The 16,873-nt window shown below is 50.2% G+C and overlaps 1 protein-coding gene across 3 annotated transcripts in view; it reads left to right on the top strand.

Annotated features, from left to right (window-relative positions):
* PIP5K1A (phosphatidylinositol-4-phosphate 5-kinase type 1 alpha) overlaps positions 1-16,873 on the top strand; it is a 54,698-nt gene that overhangs the window by 11,790 nt on the left and 26,035 nt on the right. For all 3 annotated transcript variants that reach the window (XM_084823717.1, XM_084823718.1, XM_084823719.1), the window contains exons 2-5: positions 7,676-7,713; positions 10,010-10,096; positions 15,831-15,961; positions 16,561-16,678. In XM_084823717.1, the coding sequence (XP_084679843.1) occupies positions 7,676-7,713; positions 10,010-10,096; positions 15,831-15,961; positions 16,561-16,678 (374 nt within the window). The remainder of the gene's footprint in view (positions 1-7,675; positions 7,714-10,009; positions 10,097-15,830; positions 15,962-16,560; positions 16,679-16,873) is intronic.

Here is a 16,873-nt window from a genome sequence, read left to right on the forward strand (position 1 = left end):
TTCTCAAGGCTAAACATGCCCAGTTCTTTCAGTCTCTCTTCATAGGGCTTTGTTTCCAGTCCCCTGATCATCTTGGTTGCCCTCCTCTGAACCCTTTCCAGTTTGTCTGCATCCTTCTTAAAATGTGGTGCCCAGAACTGGACACAGTACTCCAGATGAGGCCTAACCAGTGCTGAGTAGAGGGGAACTAGTACTTCCCGGGATTTGGAAGCGATGCTTCTATGAATGCAGCCCAAAAAAGCATTGGCCTTGTTTGCAGCCACATCCATTGTTGGCTAATCTTCAGCTTGTGATTGACAACAATTCCAAGATGCTTCTCGCTTGTCGTGTTGTTGAGCCACGTATCCCCCATCTTGTAACTGTGCATTTGATTTATTTTTCCTATGTGCAGAACTTGGCATTGATCCCTATTAAATGTCATTCTGTTGTTTTCTGTCCAGCGCTCCAGGCTATCAAGATCACTTTGAATTTTGTTTCTGTCTTCCAAAGTATTAGCTATCCCACCCAATTTTGTGTCATCTGCAAATTTGATCAGCATTCCCTGCACCTCCTCCTCCAAGTCATTAATAAAAATGTTGAAGAGCACTGGGCCCAGGACTGAGCCCTGCAGTACCCCGCTCATTACCTCTCCCCAGTTTGAGAAGATCCCATTGATAAGCCCTCTTGGAGTCCGTTTCTGTAGCCAACTGTGGATCCACCGGATCGTTGTCTCTTCTAGCCCACTTTGAGCCAGCTTGCTCATCGGGATATCATGGGGCACTTTGTTGAAAGCTTTGCTGAAGTCTACATTGTATTATGTATTATGTCTACAGCATTCCCACAGTCCACAAGGGAGGTTACTTGATCAAAAAATGAGATCAGATTCGTCCAGCAAGGACTTGGTCTTGACAAATCCATGTTGGCTTCAAGTAATGTTGGACTTGATGGACTCCATGTTGGACTTGATGGCCTTGTAGGCCCCTTCCAACCCTACTATTCTATGATTCTACTTTTCTATGCTTTTATAATAATCACGGCATTGTTGTCAAGGTGCTTACAGATGGATTGCTTTATCATCTGCTCCAGAATTTTCCCAGGGATTGATGTCAGACTGACTGGTCTGTAGTTCCAGGTTCCTCCTTTTTACCCTTTTTGGAGATAGGGACAACATTAGCCCTCCTCCAGTCATCTGGCACTTCACCCATCCACCATGAAACAGCTCCTTGTAAAACAGGCCAGGGGAACATGTGGCCTTCTGGATGTGGTTGGACTGCCATCTCCCATGATCTCTCACCGTTAACTAGAGCCGGTGGGCGTTGCATCCAGCAACATCGAGGGCCACACATTCCTCACCCCTGCCAGTGTCACCAAGGGTGGGGATCTGATAGGTACTAACGGGGTATTCCTGCGGAAGCGTTTTTATGCCTCCCTTTGGTTAAAAACAAAAGGTAATTCCAGGGTGGTTTACAGTAAAATACAAAGTAGGAGAGCTTGAAGGGTGCCGACGATGCAAGGAACGTGTAGGTTGTGAGGCAGTCTGCCTCGAAATTCCAGTGGTTGGGGGCCAGCCATAGGAGAGGGGTGCTGCTCTCATGCCTCTGTTTGTAGGCATCCCTGGAGGAACTGGCTGGCTGCTGTTGGAATCAGGGTGTGGAACTATGTAGGCCAGCTGTCCCCAAGATGGGTGTCAGGGATTCCAAGCCCTCCTGCGGAGCAGGAGTGGCGAAGCAACAGGCTGGGAGCTGCCCTCTGGGCCTAATTAATAAAATAAAAGAGTTCGTTAAGAGAACTACTGAAACAGGGCAGTTGCCCTTCAACTATTGAAGGAATCATGCTCCACTAGCTTTTTCTGGGCTCCTCCCTTCAGGGAGGGCCCTCTTGACTCCACATCTGATAGGCCGCCTGTCTGGCAGAACGCCTCCCACCTCCTCTCAGCTCCGCCCGCTTAACTTGGTGGCGAGCTCGGGCATCTGTCAGTGCTGGTCCTTCCTCCCCCTCTGATAGAGACCAGGTTCCCACGGGGACGGGGGAGGCGATCTCTGACCCTGGCCGTCCTGGTCAGTAAGCCCCCAGGAAAATACTTCACTAATTCCTGGAGAGTCTTGGGGAATGTCCTCCCCTGCTCCCTGTCCTGGCTGGGTTCTTCTAGCTCTGAATCTGGATCACAGTCAGAAACCAAATCAGGGAGACTATGCCCAATCCTGACACTGGGTCCCTCCAGATACTCAAAACATCTGAAGAGCCCTGTTGGATCAGACCAAAGGCCTCCCTAGTCCAGTAGTCTCTTTCAACAGCAGCCAACCACCTGCTCTAATGGGAAGCCCACAAGTAGGACATGAGTGTATTAGCCTCCTGTTTGTATCCTCCAGCAACTTGTATATAGACTGGTGCACATAGGCATACTGCCTCTGATGGTGGAGGTAATATTTACACATCATGACTAGTAGCCATTGATAGCCTTCTCCTCCACAAATTTGCCAATCCCCTTTTAAAGCCATCCAAATTGATGGCCATCACTATAACTTGTGGAAGTGAATTCCATAGTTTAACTCTGTGCTGTGTGACGTAGTCTTTCCTTTTATCTGTCCTCCATCTCCCACCAATCAGCTTCATGGGATGACCCCATTCGTGTTCTAGTATCGTTGAGAGGGAGGAAAAACCTCTCCCTATCCACTTTCTCCACTCCATGCAAATGTTATACACCTCTATCATGTCACCACCCCTTGCTTTTTTTCTAAACTGAAGACAACCAAATGTTGTAAACTTCCATTGTAAGAGAGTTGTTCCAAACTTGGTTCTCCTCCCTTCCTGTTCTCGAAAGAAAGAAAGAAAAGAGAAGGTTATGTGGAGCTTGTGCTGTCACGTGTGTGCACTTGCACACACCATGCTTGATCCCAAAATGACACTCTCTTGTCTCAACAGTTGGTCACGACAGGCTTCCCAGTTTCTAGGTGGGGTGTGGCTGTGCAATGCACGTGACAGTGGAGGATTATTGCCCCATGGATGAGGCATCAGAATCCACATGTGGGCTATGAAGAAACAAAAAATAAAATCCAGTGTATTTATTTTCATTCTTTGTATCCTATCTTATAGCAAACAAGTGTTCCAAAGACAGTTCTCAAATGAAAACGGTTTTATTTTATTTTTTTACAAAATAAAATGGTAAAACAATTTAAAGGCGTTCTAAAACAAATTCAGAACATTTTAAACACACACCGACATTCTCTCTACCATCTTTCATGTGACTTGGCACATTTTTTTAAAGCTCTTAATGTGTCTCTGAAAAGAGACCAGAGAGGAACAGGAAACAGAAGGACTTTCCACGTCTGCAGAGCCACAACCAAAAAGTTCATGCTCCTTGTGGAAGCCTGTGTTTTAGAGGCTGGGATACCCCCTAAAAACCAGTCTTGCACAAGTATTTAGAATATCTACTGCAGGAGTAGGCAACCCAGTCGTCGTGGTGTCATGTCCAGACCAAACTCCGCTCCGCCAAAATGTAGCCGCCACCACACCACCGAGCTGTGGTTCGATCAGGTGGTAGAAGGATTAGCCAGCACAATGTACCGTTACCAGGGTACGCCTGATTATACAACAATCTTCGAGGAGGCTCCTTCCGTGTATCCCAGGCAACCTGGTGCCTTCCAGTTGTTTTGGATTACAACTCCCATCATTCTCAGTCAGCATGCCTAGTGCTAAGGAATTGTAGGAGTGGTATTCCAAACCATCCAGAGGGCACCATTTTCCTTCCCAATCAGTTGTGATGGGGTTTTCTAATAAACCATCTAACCGTGACTGTGCAAAAGACTGTACTGGTGCTTACTGATCCACTAGGCTGCTGACGGAGGCAGGTGAGCAGCACGTCCCCCTCCCCAGTCTCTGAAGTGGACTGCTAGTATGTTTTTCTCCCCCCCCCCAGCCACCTCTTTCTTCATCTTTCTCTCCAAGTCCTGAAAACCCACATAGATTTCTACTAGCCAGCCTGCCCAGAGTACCTCCTTAAGCCATTTGCAGCCATGAAGGAAAGTACCCAGATGGAGAAGATGCTTCTTCACCACAGACAGTGGCCATGTATGAAACTGCCCTAAGGATGTGTAAAGGGTCTTCTGTGGCAGGCAAGGGTTGGGTTGACCACTTGCAGGCCAAGGAGTGTTCCTGATATAGCCTTACCCGACCTGGTAGCCTCCAGGTGTTTCAGACTACAACTCCCAGCATTCCTGGCCATTAGCCATATTGGCTGAGGCTAATGGGAGTTATGGTCTAACAACATCTGGAGGGCACCAGCTTGGGGAAGGCTGATTTGGCCCCTAGGCTGCTGACTGTTATTATTGGTCCATCAATGTAAATTGTTCCTTTACAGTCACGCAAAAGCCAGGTCCCTGCCCTGTGGAGTTTTACAATCCAAATTGGGATGGGGGAAGAGGTATTGGGGGGTGGGGCCAGTTTCAATAACAGTTGACTTTTAAACTTGCGAAGTGTTTTAAAGTTGCCCTTGGGTTGTGTGAAGGCAGTCTCTTTACCAGTGGACATGGGATGGCTGGAGGCAGAGATAGGACTCAGGAGTTTGTCGATGATTATTGGCCATGGTGGCTGTATAGAGCCTCTTTGTTCAGAGGCAGTAAGCTGAAGGGAAGGACTGTTTCCTTTATATCCCGCTCGTGGCTTCTCAGAGGCATCTCTCTGACCACTGCTGGACTCAGGGTGCTGGACTAGATGGACCTTTAATCTGATCAGCAGGGTGGTTCTCATGTTCCCCAGCCCACGTTTCCTAGATCCAAAGACCATGGTAGCTCGTAGTATTCTTCATAGCAGCATGAAGTTCAATTCTGTTGAAGCTGAGAAAACCCGCTTGGCTCATTCAAGCCACCAAGCTGTGTCAGAAACGGAAAGCAAGCCAAGCTCAGGCACTTTTTCATCCCGCCCCGGACAAAATGGCTCCCATCCTCCATGCTGGGCTCTCTCCCAGCTGCTAAAAAGCCAGCACGTGTATCTGCGTGCCAATGCGTTTGGCAACCTGGCAGTGGGTGATTCACTCTGCCTGGGAGCACAGAACATATGGGGAGGGAAGAGTGTTGTGGGAGCATCATTAACCCTTTGAACGCAAATGTCAAAACTTGTCACAACCAGCTTCCAAGCAGAGCATGCTGGTAACTGGCGAAAGCGGTTGCATTTGTTGGGTGCCTTTGGCTGGGGTCAGAGGACAGGCCGCCCAGGGTAAACAGCAAAGCCCGCTGCTAGGTTGTGGGTTTTCCAAGGGCCGTGTGGATGGCAGTAAAGTGCCAGACCAGAGTCCTGCAAGGTTGCAAAGCGAGTCCTAGGCCTGAGGAAGGCAAGTCGAGGTAGGAGCTGTGGGGCAGGCTTGACTTGCTTCTTAGAACTGCCAGGAGAGTTTTTCGGAAGCCCCTCAAGAGGGGAGGGTGTTGGGCAGGGGCGGCATGTTCTCCACTCTTAAGCCTGTTGCGATTCTGCACAGAGGAAAGCTCTGTTCTGTGACCTGCATACGTTACACAAATTGTGGAAATGTGTGTATATTTGCCTCTTAACATTGAATAATTCAGTTTTTGCTAGACATGGGGGAGGGCAAAAAGCTATGCAAGGAACTGACCGAACACCCCCCTCACACACACACCCCATCTAGTAATGGAAAGGGCATTCAGTCTCCCCTTCCTGCATCTGAGGTTTCAGCAGGCACTGCCATAAGAACTAGGAACTTACTACTTTTTAAAAAAGGCAGAGATTGTCAGAAAGTAGAATCCTCTGCCCAGTACTACATTCCACTGTTTTTTCTGAATTCCTCTGGTAGCCTTCCCCATCTTACAGATGTATTGGAGTACAACTCCCATCACCCTCCCCCCAGCCAGCATGGTACAGCCCAACACATCTAGAGGATGCCAGATGGGGGAAAGCTGTCCTTTGAGATTGGCCCTGGTTTATATGTAGCCCAGGGGTAAGCAGTCTGGCACCTGTGAACACCTTTCTTAGTGCCCACCAAGGCGCCCTACCCCTCCTACATTTTTTTTAATAACATTTCTTACTGGCAGCTGGGATCACTTCAGAGCAAAGTGTGGGCCTCAAGCTGCTCCCCATTTTCTTGTGCCATGAATGCCTCTGGGCCACACGTGGGGCTCAGATGCTTTCGTAGGAAATGAAGATGGCAGGCGGCTGCAGGCTGATGCTTTCCTCTGCTGCATGCCCAGGACAGTTTCTCAGATTGCCCATGTGCCTGAAGAGGTTCCCTACTCCTGTGCAGTGTGCACCAGAGGTGGCTTGTAAAATGTCAGGGAAAGGTGGGCAGCAAATATAATTTTAGGCTGGACCACCACCACCCCATCTGCAGAACGAGGTGCCCGAATTCGTGGTTCCAGGGGCGGGGGGAGGAGCAACACCTGACTGTGTTGGGGCCCATGGTTTGCTTGGGTGGACTTTATCTGGCCCCTGGAAGGTTTGCCAGAGATGTTTTCAACTTGTAAGAAATAGAGATTCCACACCTGAAGGTTCACCTCTTCTGGACATGTTGTATGTAACATACCTATTTTATATGTAATGCATACTTGCTCAGTCACAGCAAAGCTCTTATATAGCTGGCTTTTCTCCACTGCCAACCCAGCCCCAGCCACTCTCTGGAGAGCAGAACATCCTCTGAGATTGCAGAGGCTGGCCAGCCCTGGGTCATGCCAAACCAGAAGCATGCACATTGAGCTGTAATGTGCGAGTGTGGAAAAACACAAGCTGTCGGCATCTGGGTGACTCAGATCTGCGCTGTGAGCGTTCCTCAGTTTACACAAAATGCCAGGAATTCAGAGAATCTGGCTAAGCCTGAGTAAATCAAAACAGACCGCCTGGTGCGATAGGCCACAGAGGTGGCTTAAGTCATGGGAAGCGGGTCAGTGTGGTTCTAAGGAGCAGACTTCGCCAACCTGATGTTTTGGACTACATCTCCCATTGGCCCTGGCCAGCGTGGTGAGGGATGATGGGAGTTGTGGTACATGACATATGGAGGGTGCCGGGTTGGGAAATGCTGCTGCAAAGGTGAGCTGGGACCACCCTCCCTTTGCCATGACAGCACAGAAAAATTGGGAGGGAACCAGCAATTAGTCTGCTACGGGGAGGGGTAGGTGTTGCATGTTTTTGTGTATTTATTTATTTCATTTGTCCTCCACCTTTCTAATGCCAGCCTGTTGTAGCTCAAAGCTCTTACTGTCAGTAACTCAGCCTTAGAAGAGGCACTTTAACCTTTTAGAATAGGAAGCAAACTGCAAAAGCTGGGAAGCCACCCAACCATCAGTGGCCAGGGGAAAGGCTGTGGGGCCAGTGGAAAGACTGTGACCATTGGGGGAAACCCAGAGGGTGGATTTCGCCTGCAGAACCAAGGTTCAACCCACAAACATATTTTGAGTTCTCCCCTGGAGTTTTTATTTCCTTATATTCATATTATATTTCTACCATGCTCTTCTTCTGAGGGGCTCAGAGCAACATGCGTAGTGTCATTCCCTCTTCTTCCTGCACCCCCTCCACCGCACTCCCTCCCTCTCTAACCCCCCCCCCCCCCCCGCATAACAAGCCTGCCAGGAAAGGTAGGCAGAAATTGACTGGCTCAAGGCTCAGGGTTTGATTTAGACAGCTTATTTATTTAATGGCAGCATTTCTCATCTCTCTTCCTCTTCTCCCCTTTCTCTCTCTCTCTCTCTCTCTCTGGCAGGGGCACCAGGAACAGCCACATTTAAAAAATCACTTGAGGTAAGTTGCAGTTTCTGGAAAAACACAAGGAAGAAATGTGGAGGACAAAACACGTGAGTTCTGAACTTCTAGGCCTGAAAGTTGACAGGTTGATCAAGCTCCCATTTGCTGTGTGTCATGAGAAGACTGTTCAGTGCTTATTGGCCTTTGTAAATAGATCAACAATATATTTTTTGCCCAGAAGTAATGAGCAGGCATCCTTTAAGCCAAGGGTTCAATTGCACACACACTCCCAACCCTTACCCGCTGGTCAAACAGAAGTCACTTGTCTTAGGCTGGGAATACAGACCAATAATATCATCTGCAAGCAAAACACAATTTTCTCACCCAGCATGGTGCAAACTAAATGCTGTCTTCCTCAGTGACTCGGCCAGGTGCAAACACAATGCAGTAGCAACCCTGCGTGGTGCAAAGCAAACCCACTACAACTGTGAAGCAGTCGGTAGCAAAGTTGGGTGCATGGGGAAAAAAAGATCAGTGAACTGAAGCCCAGATGATGATGAGTGGGCACAGGATTCTGTTGCACTGTACAAATGAAGGCACTCTGCGAGTTAGCTGTCCATCAGTTGCGACACTTTGTGTGTCTTGTTTGGTGTAGTGAAGCTCAGAAGCCCTCGATGGGTTTGGCATTCGATCTCTCGCAGGGGCTTGCCCCGAAGCTGTTGTAGCGTTCCTGTAGGAGCACAGATTCGTAAGGTGGGCAGAGACCTGAGTGCCTAGTTCAGGGGCACACAGCCTGGTGCCTTCCAGAGGATTTGAACTAAACTCCCATCCTCCCTGCCCGTTGGCCATGCTGGCTCGGGCTCATGGGAGCTGTAGTCCAAAACATCTGGAGGGCAGCAGCTTGACCACCCCCAGCCTACCTCCTCACAACTGCCCCTACCCAAGATCTAGGAGGAGGTGAGGCTATGGTGTGGTGTTTCTGAACAGCACGCTGGCTGCAGCGTTGGCCCCCCAGGCGCTGAGGATCACACTGGGAGAAGGGAGCTTCTGGCCTCCACGGGGAGGTGTCCACAAGCGCCACCTTCCCCTGACACAGGCAGGAGCAGAGGCACTGCGCATCTGTTCCTCCTCCTCCTCACATATCTGATGGTGAGGTAGCTGCAGATTTTCTTGGGAGAGGGAAGGAGCCGTGGCTCTTCGGTAGAGCCCCTGCTTTGCATGCGGAAGGTCCCTGGTTTGATCCCCGACACCTCCAGGGGAGGCATGGAAAGACCCCTGCCTGACACCATGGCCACCAGTTAGTGGAGACAAGACTGAGCTAGCTGGGCCGGTGGTCTGGCTTGGCATAAGGCCCGTCGTGTGTGTGTGAGAAGATGCTGGGGGTCGAACCTGGGACCTCCTGCATGCTACGGCCCTTCCCCTCAAAGGAAAGCAATCCTCATGGTTCCAAATGAAGGGCTGATTTAAAAGGAACATAGGAAGGAGCCTTAGGCCAAGTCTGTCCATGGGTCCATCTAGCCCAATATTGTTGACGCTGACCAGCAGCAGTGGCTCTCCAGGGTTCCAGGCAGGGGCTCTTTTCCAGTCGTACCTGGAGATGGTTACCTGGCGATCGAAACTGGGACCTGCATGTAAAGCAAATGCTCTAGCACTGAGTTAGGGACCTTTCCCTTAAAAATATTCTATTCCTCATGGTTCTGAATAAAAGGTTGATTTAAACAGGAGCATAGGAAGCTGCCTTCTACCAAGTCAGACCCTTGGTCCATCTAGCCCGCTATTGTCTACACTGACTGGCAGCAGCAGCTCTCTGGACTTTCAGGCAGGATTCTTTCCAAGCCTACCTGGAGGTGCTGTGAAATCTGAATGCAAATCAAGGGTTCAGCCACTGAGCCACCACCATCCTTTCCCTCTCCCCTGAGCATTTTTCTAGCCATCAACACATGCGCTAGAGTGCTTGGAAGTGTCTGGACACCCTACACTGGGATTCCAGCTAGGCAAGTTGGGCTGTTCCTTTAGTCCCATGCGAAGAGAAACTGTGCATCCAGGAAGCCTTGTGGCTGCGTCTTGAAGGGGAAGATCCGTAGTGGCCAGGCCAGCTGTCCTCTGTGGCCATGCAGACCGAGAACGAGGTTGGGAAAGGCTGGTCTAGATTTCCAAGCCAGGCTTTGTGAAGTGCCATGTACGTGGGTGGCACTGTATAAATAATACATGTGAGGAACATCAGGTCAGATGGAGCTCCCCCAGGAGTTTTCCAGCGGGGCCCTGTCACCAGCAGGGGCAGCGAGCCGCCAAACCGAAGGGCTGACACTTAAACGCCTGTATTTGTGTCTCTCCCCTTCACTCCTGATCTTAGGTGCCCGGTTCCTCTGGATACTCCTCACAGACTATAAGGAAAGGCCACCGAGGGGTGGACTCTACCGGCGAAACCACGTATAAAAAGGTGAGTGCTCTTTTGCACCTTGAGCGTGCGTCTCTGCTCTCCTTCTCCTCCTCCCCCAGCAGATTCCACCCAGCATTCTGAAGTGTCTGAGTCATCCAGCCGAGCATAAAAGGCCAGACTGATTCAGGTAAATGTCAAACTTCGCAAGCAACAAACGCCGGCAGAATCCAGGGAGTTGAAGCTGAAGTGCCTGTCGTAACGTCGCTGTCCCAACGCAGGAATTTCTCTTTGGGCTTCAAAAGGGCCTCCTGTTTCTCAGGATCTGTTCAGTTACCTTTTGCTATCAGAAGGCAGAAGCAGCTAGCCAATCTGGGATTTCCTTTAAAAAAAAATAATTATTTTTTTTTAAACCATGCTGTGGTGGATGTGTATCTTTTTTCCTGGACGGGTGCACTCAGTGTGAAAATCCTCAGGGACCCGACTTAGGTTGGAGCTGAGCAGCTATGCTCCAGCTTGCCTTGCCACAAGACCCGTTCCTTGCACCTGGGTGAAATGGATGTTAGCTCGATCTCTTCCTTTCGACGGCCCTCCCTTTCTGTAAGTGGAAACAGACCTTGGGTGGGAATTGCCTATCCTGCCTGTAGTCGATAAATGTGCCTGAGGCTGAGGGAGTGGGGCGGGGGGAGCGGGGTGGCAGGTGAGGAGTGTGTGGGGCTGCTTGGGGATGGTGGAGCAGGGGGATAGTGGCGAAACTGGAGAGTAGAGAGAAGATGAGGCCAAAGTTTTGAAGGGTGTGTTCTTGCTACTTTTACTTCCTTAATCTACAGCACTTCTAAGCTTGGTGCGGCAGAGAAAGGGGGCTCTTTTCTCATTCACTACAGTTCAGCATCCTTCTTTCGATGGTGCTTGATGCAAAAGAACTGCTCTCACCTTTCAGCACCAAAGATCCTGCTAGTTATATTTCGTCTCCCATTTTTTCCTTCTTTGCCCTGGCTTCCGAGCAGCACTCTGGAATTTCACTAGGACTGATGTGCTTGGGGGAGGGAGGGAGAGCATGCTCACACTGCTTCCTGTTTCCTTTTGATATGTTGTTTTGAGTGTCTGCCTGCACCCTCCTTTCCCCAGGGCGTTGGGTTGGCTTGTTGCGATGTTTTTGGCTTTTGTGGCTACGCAGTGCCACGCATACCTTGCGCCCACGCGCCTGTTTGTAAATCCAGGGAGACGACTGGAAGCGTGTCACCCGCATGGGGCGACTTTCTGCTTTTCCTAGGGTCCCCTATCTTCCTGAAGTATGTGGCCTGTCACTGGGGGTCTCTAGGTCAGCCTCCCAGTATGAGCAAAAGCAAGGCTCTTTCTGTTTGAGGGGGGCATCCTGAGTTCTTTGATCCAGATTCGGGGTGGGCAGACTTCAGACTTGCAGGTTCTGTTTGTTCTTTACTAGAACCCTAGATCCACCAACGGAGTCCAGTGCAAAAGTCATGAGGCCAGAATTTGTTTGGAGCGCCCAGTTCTTCCATACAGTCCAAATCTACTCCTGGGTACTCCAAGCTTCCTTCATTCCAGTATAATTTGGTGCGGGGGGGATGCCAATTTTGCTGCTGCAATTTGTTGTCAAACAGTTGGGAGTCAGAAATCCTTCCTGGTCTACTGCCGGTTGGCCAGACCTACCTTCTGCCCACCTCTGATCCACATTACACCAATTCCTTAGTTCCTTATTTTACATGGTTATTTTTTTCTTTTCTCTTTTGTCATGCAATGTCTTGCCACTCCACACAAGTCCCTACTAGGACTACTACTTAACCCTTTCGAGGGTTCATTTATATTGAGAGCCAGCATGGTGTAATGGCAAGAGTGTTAAACTAGGAGCTGGGAGATCCGGGTTCTAGTCCCCACTCAGCCGTGGAAGCTCACTGGGTGACTTTGGGCCAGTCACAGACTCTCAGCCCAGCCCACCTCACAGGGTTGTTGTTGTGAGGATAAAATGGAGAGGAGGAGGAGGATAATGTAAGCCGCCTTGGGTTCCTTGCAAGAGGGAAAAAAGGTGGGGTATAAATGCAATCAATCAATCAATAGTCTCAGGGACCCTTAACGACAACCCTGTAAAGTGGGATGAGTTTGTTTTCCTGATGTTTCTGTTTTGGATGGAGAGGCGGGCAGGCAGGGCTGACACTGAGAGAACGGTAGCTTAGCCTAGTGAGACTAGCTGTAGTGTGATGTGTTGTTATTAATTTTTATAGCCCCGTCGATGTGCACAAAACTTGACAAAGTACAAGAGAGTAGGTCCCTGCCCCATGAGGCTTACAATCTATAATGCAATCCAGGAAGTGGGAAGGCGACAGAAATGGGTAAATGGAGGGAAGAAGAATATGCATTTATTTTAAGGACACTTCCTTGGGCTTGGTTACAGTAGGGTCTGGAGGCTAAGAGATGGTGGCAAAAGCTTCCACAGAAAAGGTGGAATTTGAGTAGGGATTTAAAGGAAGTGTGAGATAGTATCTCATGGTACCAGTTCCAGGTACGCTGCTGCTGCTTCTTTGATGCATTTTTATGTTTATTATTTGAAGTATTTTTATGCAGATCCTCAGCCAAAAAGGCACCCAGAGCAGCTAATATATACTCAGTTAAACAAGAGAGTACTCTTCCCGCAGGCTTTTCAAACTTAAAAGACACGATACAAAAGCAAAAAGGGATGGGGGCAGGAGGGAAACAGGGGTGGGTGTCAATTCTTTTAGCAGGGCTGATAGGACAGTCCTGCCCTCCCTCAGCTCAGCCTACTGAGACAGCTGCTGGTAGTAACAGGAGGAACTTCAGACTGCCACAGTTGGGCACTGTCTGCAGCTCGACACCCCTCCTGTGACCCATAGAAAGAGCAAGCAGGCCCCTCTCTGGTTTCGAGTTGGTGAATTCACCCTGTTGCACCTACCTCCATAAGAGCTAGAAATTTGCTTTTAAAATAAAAAAATTAGCCATCAGGTTTTAAAAAATTAGCCATCAGGATCAGGTTTTCAGGATGTGGGTTTCTGTACACAGTACTAGATTTCACACTGGCCTGATCCAGTAGCAAAGCCTAGGGTAGTTTTCCTCACTTGCCCCCTCTCCCACCCCCGGTGACATGAAGCAGGCAGGGAAGCAAGCCTCACATCACAATTGTTCCCCTGTTGATGAGTTTCGGAGGTGGTGCTGCCTTCACCTTGGATCTTTATCTCCAGAGATTAAAAGTGAAACCGAAGCTTTGGTCTGGCATGGAGGGAAAACAATGCAGGGTGCGGGAGGAAGTCACAGGATGGGCCTCGTGGGGTGGGTGGGACACCCGGTAGGCAGAGCTGGAAAAGTCCCAGGCACCAGGTTGTCTGAGATCTGAGCCTGGCTTTTAGGAGGTCTGCGGGGAGAGGGTGTGTGTGTGTGTGTGTGTGTGTGTGTGTGAGAAACAGGAAGGGAAGGCGGAGAGGAATGAGAAAGGGGATTTCCAGGTGCTTGGAAGCAAACCCCTTTCTGATGGAGTGGGGGAAAGCCGCCATTCCACTCTTTCACAAAGTGGCAGTGGCTTATATTGTCACTTGGAGATGGTACAAGACATGTTGCCTTACAAAACAATTAAACATGGCAAGCCACACTCTCAAGTACAGTTTTAAACCGACTTGCTGATAGACCACTTCCCTGGTCTCCTGTGGCGAGCAAGAATCCTCTCTAAGCAAACAGGAAGGGACCCTCCCACCCACCCCCATTTGCTTGTTTTCCTTTTTCTAGGCGACAAATTCCTAACCTCTTGGCCTTAATCTAAATCAGGTTAAGGGAGTTCCGTTACCGCTTGCAGTATAGTGGGGGACGGAAGCTTAGATGGCTTTAAAGCAGGGGTGGGTCACTTCTGGGGGTGGGGGCTGCACTCCTGGCCCCTGCTGCCAAATTTGCTGTGGCTGCAAACAAAGCAGCAATTTAGCTTGAAAAGAAGATGAGGGGAGGGGAGCACGCAGGAAGATTCCAGGGGCACGATTCTGCTTCTGAACAAGGCCTGCGCTCCTTGTGCGCCCTGCTGTCAAGCAACGTCAGCACTTCTTTGCCACTGCTACAAAGCAGGGGCGGGGTGTGTGCATGCAAAAATGTTGCCCACCCCTGCCTTAAAGAAAGGAGTTAAATGCATTCATGGGGGCTACCATAGTTATGCAGGACCTCCGTGTATGAAGGCAATACACCGGGACGAATGGGAGAGATGGTCTTCTCCTTCATGCCCTGCTCATCTGCTTCCTAGAGGCATTTACCTGGCTACTGCTGGAAAAAGGTTGCTGGACTAGATGGAACTTGACTCCTGCAAAGCCATTCTTGAGCAGCATTAACTCGGGTCACATTTTCAGGCAGGCCAGATTAAAAAACATCAATGTTCCCGGGCGCCATGAGGCTCCCTCCCTGCGTGCCAGTTGACCCAGGTTTAAGGTGCATTTTGTTTGTAGCTAGTGCTCATCTTCTTCCTGAGACACACACAGGCCTTCTCTTGCTATCTTTTCGTGAATTTTTGCATTTTGAAGTCTTTAAAATCCGTTTTCACAGTGTTTTAGAATCTGCCTTGGGAATTCTGTCTTCCTCCTGCCCTCCCCCACACTCTGCAGGTCTGTTTTTTTATTTGTTTATTAAATTTATTAATCGCCCATCTGGCTGGTCACCCAGGCACTCTGGGCGATGTACAAGCATATAATAAAACAGTTTAAAACAATAAAATTCTACAATAAAAACATTTTCTAAAATACCCTAACCCACCCCAAATGCCTGCCTGAACAACCACGTTTTTAATGCACGGTGGAAGCAGCCCCCAGTGGGGGCGGCGCATGCATTGACTACACCTTAAGGAATGGAACCCCATATATTTTGCTTTTTAACCTTGGTTTAACGCACAGGTCATAGAATCATAGAATAGTAGGGTTGGAAGGGGCCTACAAGACCATCGAGTCCACCCCCCTCCTCAGTGCAGGAATCCAGGTCAGAGCATCCCCGACAGGTGGCTGTCCAGCCTCCTCTTGAAGGCCTCCAGCGTGGGAGAGGGCCCCCCCCCCCCCAGTAATCGGTTCCATTGTCATGTTGCTCTAGGTGGGCCTTTAGTGCAGGCTGTGTGGGTGCCGGTGTCCAGCCCCTTGCTGAAATTTCTCCCCATCCCATGCTGCTGCAGATCATGCTACCCAGCCAGCCAAACTGCTGTTGGGAACACGTTTGAGCTAGAGAGGGTGATACACAGGGAGCTGTACTGGCTCCAGGTTTTGGGGGGGCCTTGGGCAAGGCTCCCTCAAGGGGGCCCCTCCCTCAGTGAGTCTGCCTTCTCACTGCCATTTTCACCAGCTTCCCTTGCTCCTCCTCCTGTTCCTCATCATGGCTGCCGCTTGCTTACTTGACAGGCAGAGAGCCTGGTGGCAAGGAGGCCATGGTAATTCCTGCTCCTCCTCATTAGTGCTGTCTGGGCCAGAGTGAGATGAGAGGCAGGCGAACAAGCAGGTTGCAAGGGTGAAGGGGAGGAGCAGCTCCAGGGGGCTCTTGTCAGTGGGCCCTCGACCAGTGCCCAACCATGCTGACCCTTGGCGCTGACCCTGACAGGGAGGGTTAATCCCATGTTTCATCCTCCCCGTTTGAATAGCCGTTCCTCCAAACTGACCATTGCTGGGAAAAGCTGTGTCTGTGGCACAGCAGAGCGGAATGATCGGAGCTCAGCGTGCAGGAAGGGTTGCAGAACCTCCCTGTCCAACCCACAGAGCCTCCCTGGGCTGCTCCGGGAGACCGCGCTTAGCCATGGCTCTTTGTTTCCTCTCCCTTCCAGACCACGTCATCGGCCCTCAAGGGTGCCATCCAGCTTGGGATCACCTACACAGTAGGTAGCCTGAGCACCAAACCTGAGCGAGATGTCCTCATGCAAGATTTCTACGTTGTCGAAAGCATCTTCTTCCCAAGGTAAGTATTTTGCACTTGCAGGTTCTGTTCCTTATTAACGTGTTTTAAGCTGTACTCTTCAGCCGAAGAGGCTGACAGTCGGAAAGCCACAACACAAAAGGGAAAGGGATTGCAGGGACGTATACAGCAATATTTGTCAAGGCCTTCGCTCAGACTCTGGAAAAGAGACTAAATATAATCTGTTATGGTGAAGAGTTATAAAGAAAACCTCCAAGCAGCCTGTGGATTCCACCTATATCTTGGCTTCCCCTGGAACCTCTCTGGGGTTCCTCATGAAAGGCAGACACTGAAGCCTGCATGGCTGCCATTACCGGTTTCCCCTCAGTAGCGGGCAATCCCAGGAGACTGTGGGGGTGCATCCTCAGGCGCCTTTACCTCATGCGGGACTGAACGGGTGTGTACACTCTTCCTGAGGACCGTGCTGGAGTCCTCCTGCAGTATGCAGCAGTTCTGTAGCAGACCCACAGAGGTCCCCTGGCAGATGCATTAGAACGTGGCCCGGGTCCCTGAAGGTGGCAGATTTGAAAACCACAGCTGTGGCAGATACGGGACTTGGAAAGGACTGAGGCGCTGACGTGGCTTCCGCCCTCTCTCTCCAGCGAAGGCAGCAATCTGACGCCAGCCCATCACTACAGTGATTTCCGCTTCAAGACCTACGCCCCCGTCGCGTTCCGGTATTTCCGCGAGCTGTTTGGGATCCGGCCAGATGACTATTTGGTGAGTGGGATCAGCGTCCTGTTCTTTTCTGAATCGTGATCTGTTCGTGCCAGAGTGAGATGAGCTGTGGAGCAGATGGAGTTTGATCTGCGTATGGGACTAAAAATGGACAGAAGTGTTGCCACCGCAGTCGATGTTGATGACCCTGGCGGGGTCGGCGGGGCCAGTCTGCGTACGTTCTGAGTGCGGTACTGC

This window comes from Heloderma suspectum, chromosome 17 (genome assembly GCF_057233095.1).
Source record: "Heloderma suspectum isolate Gila_16-S chromosome 17, 16-S_ref, whole genome shotgun sequence".
Lineage (NCBI taxonomy): Eukaryota > Metazoa > Chordata > Lepidosauria > Squamata > Helodermatidae > Heloderma > Heloderma suspectum.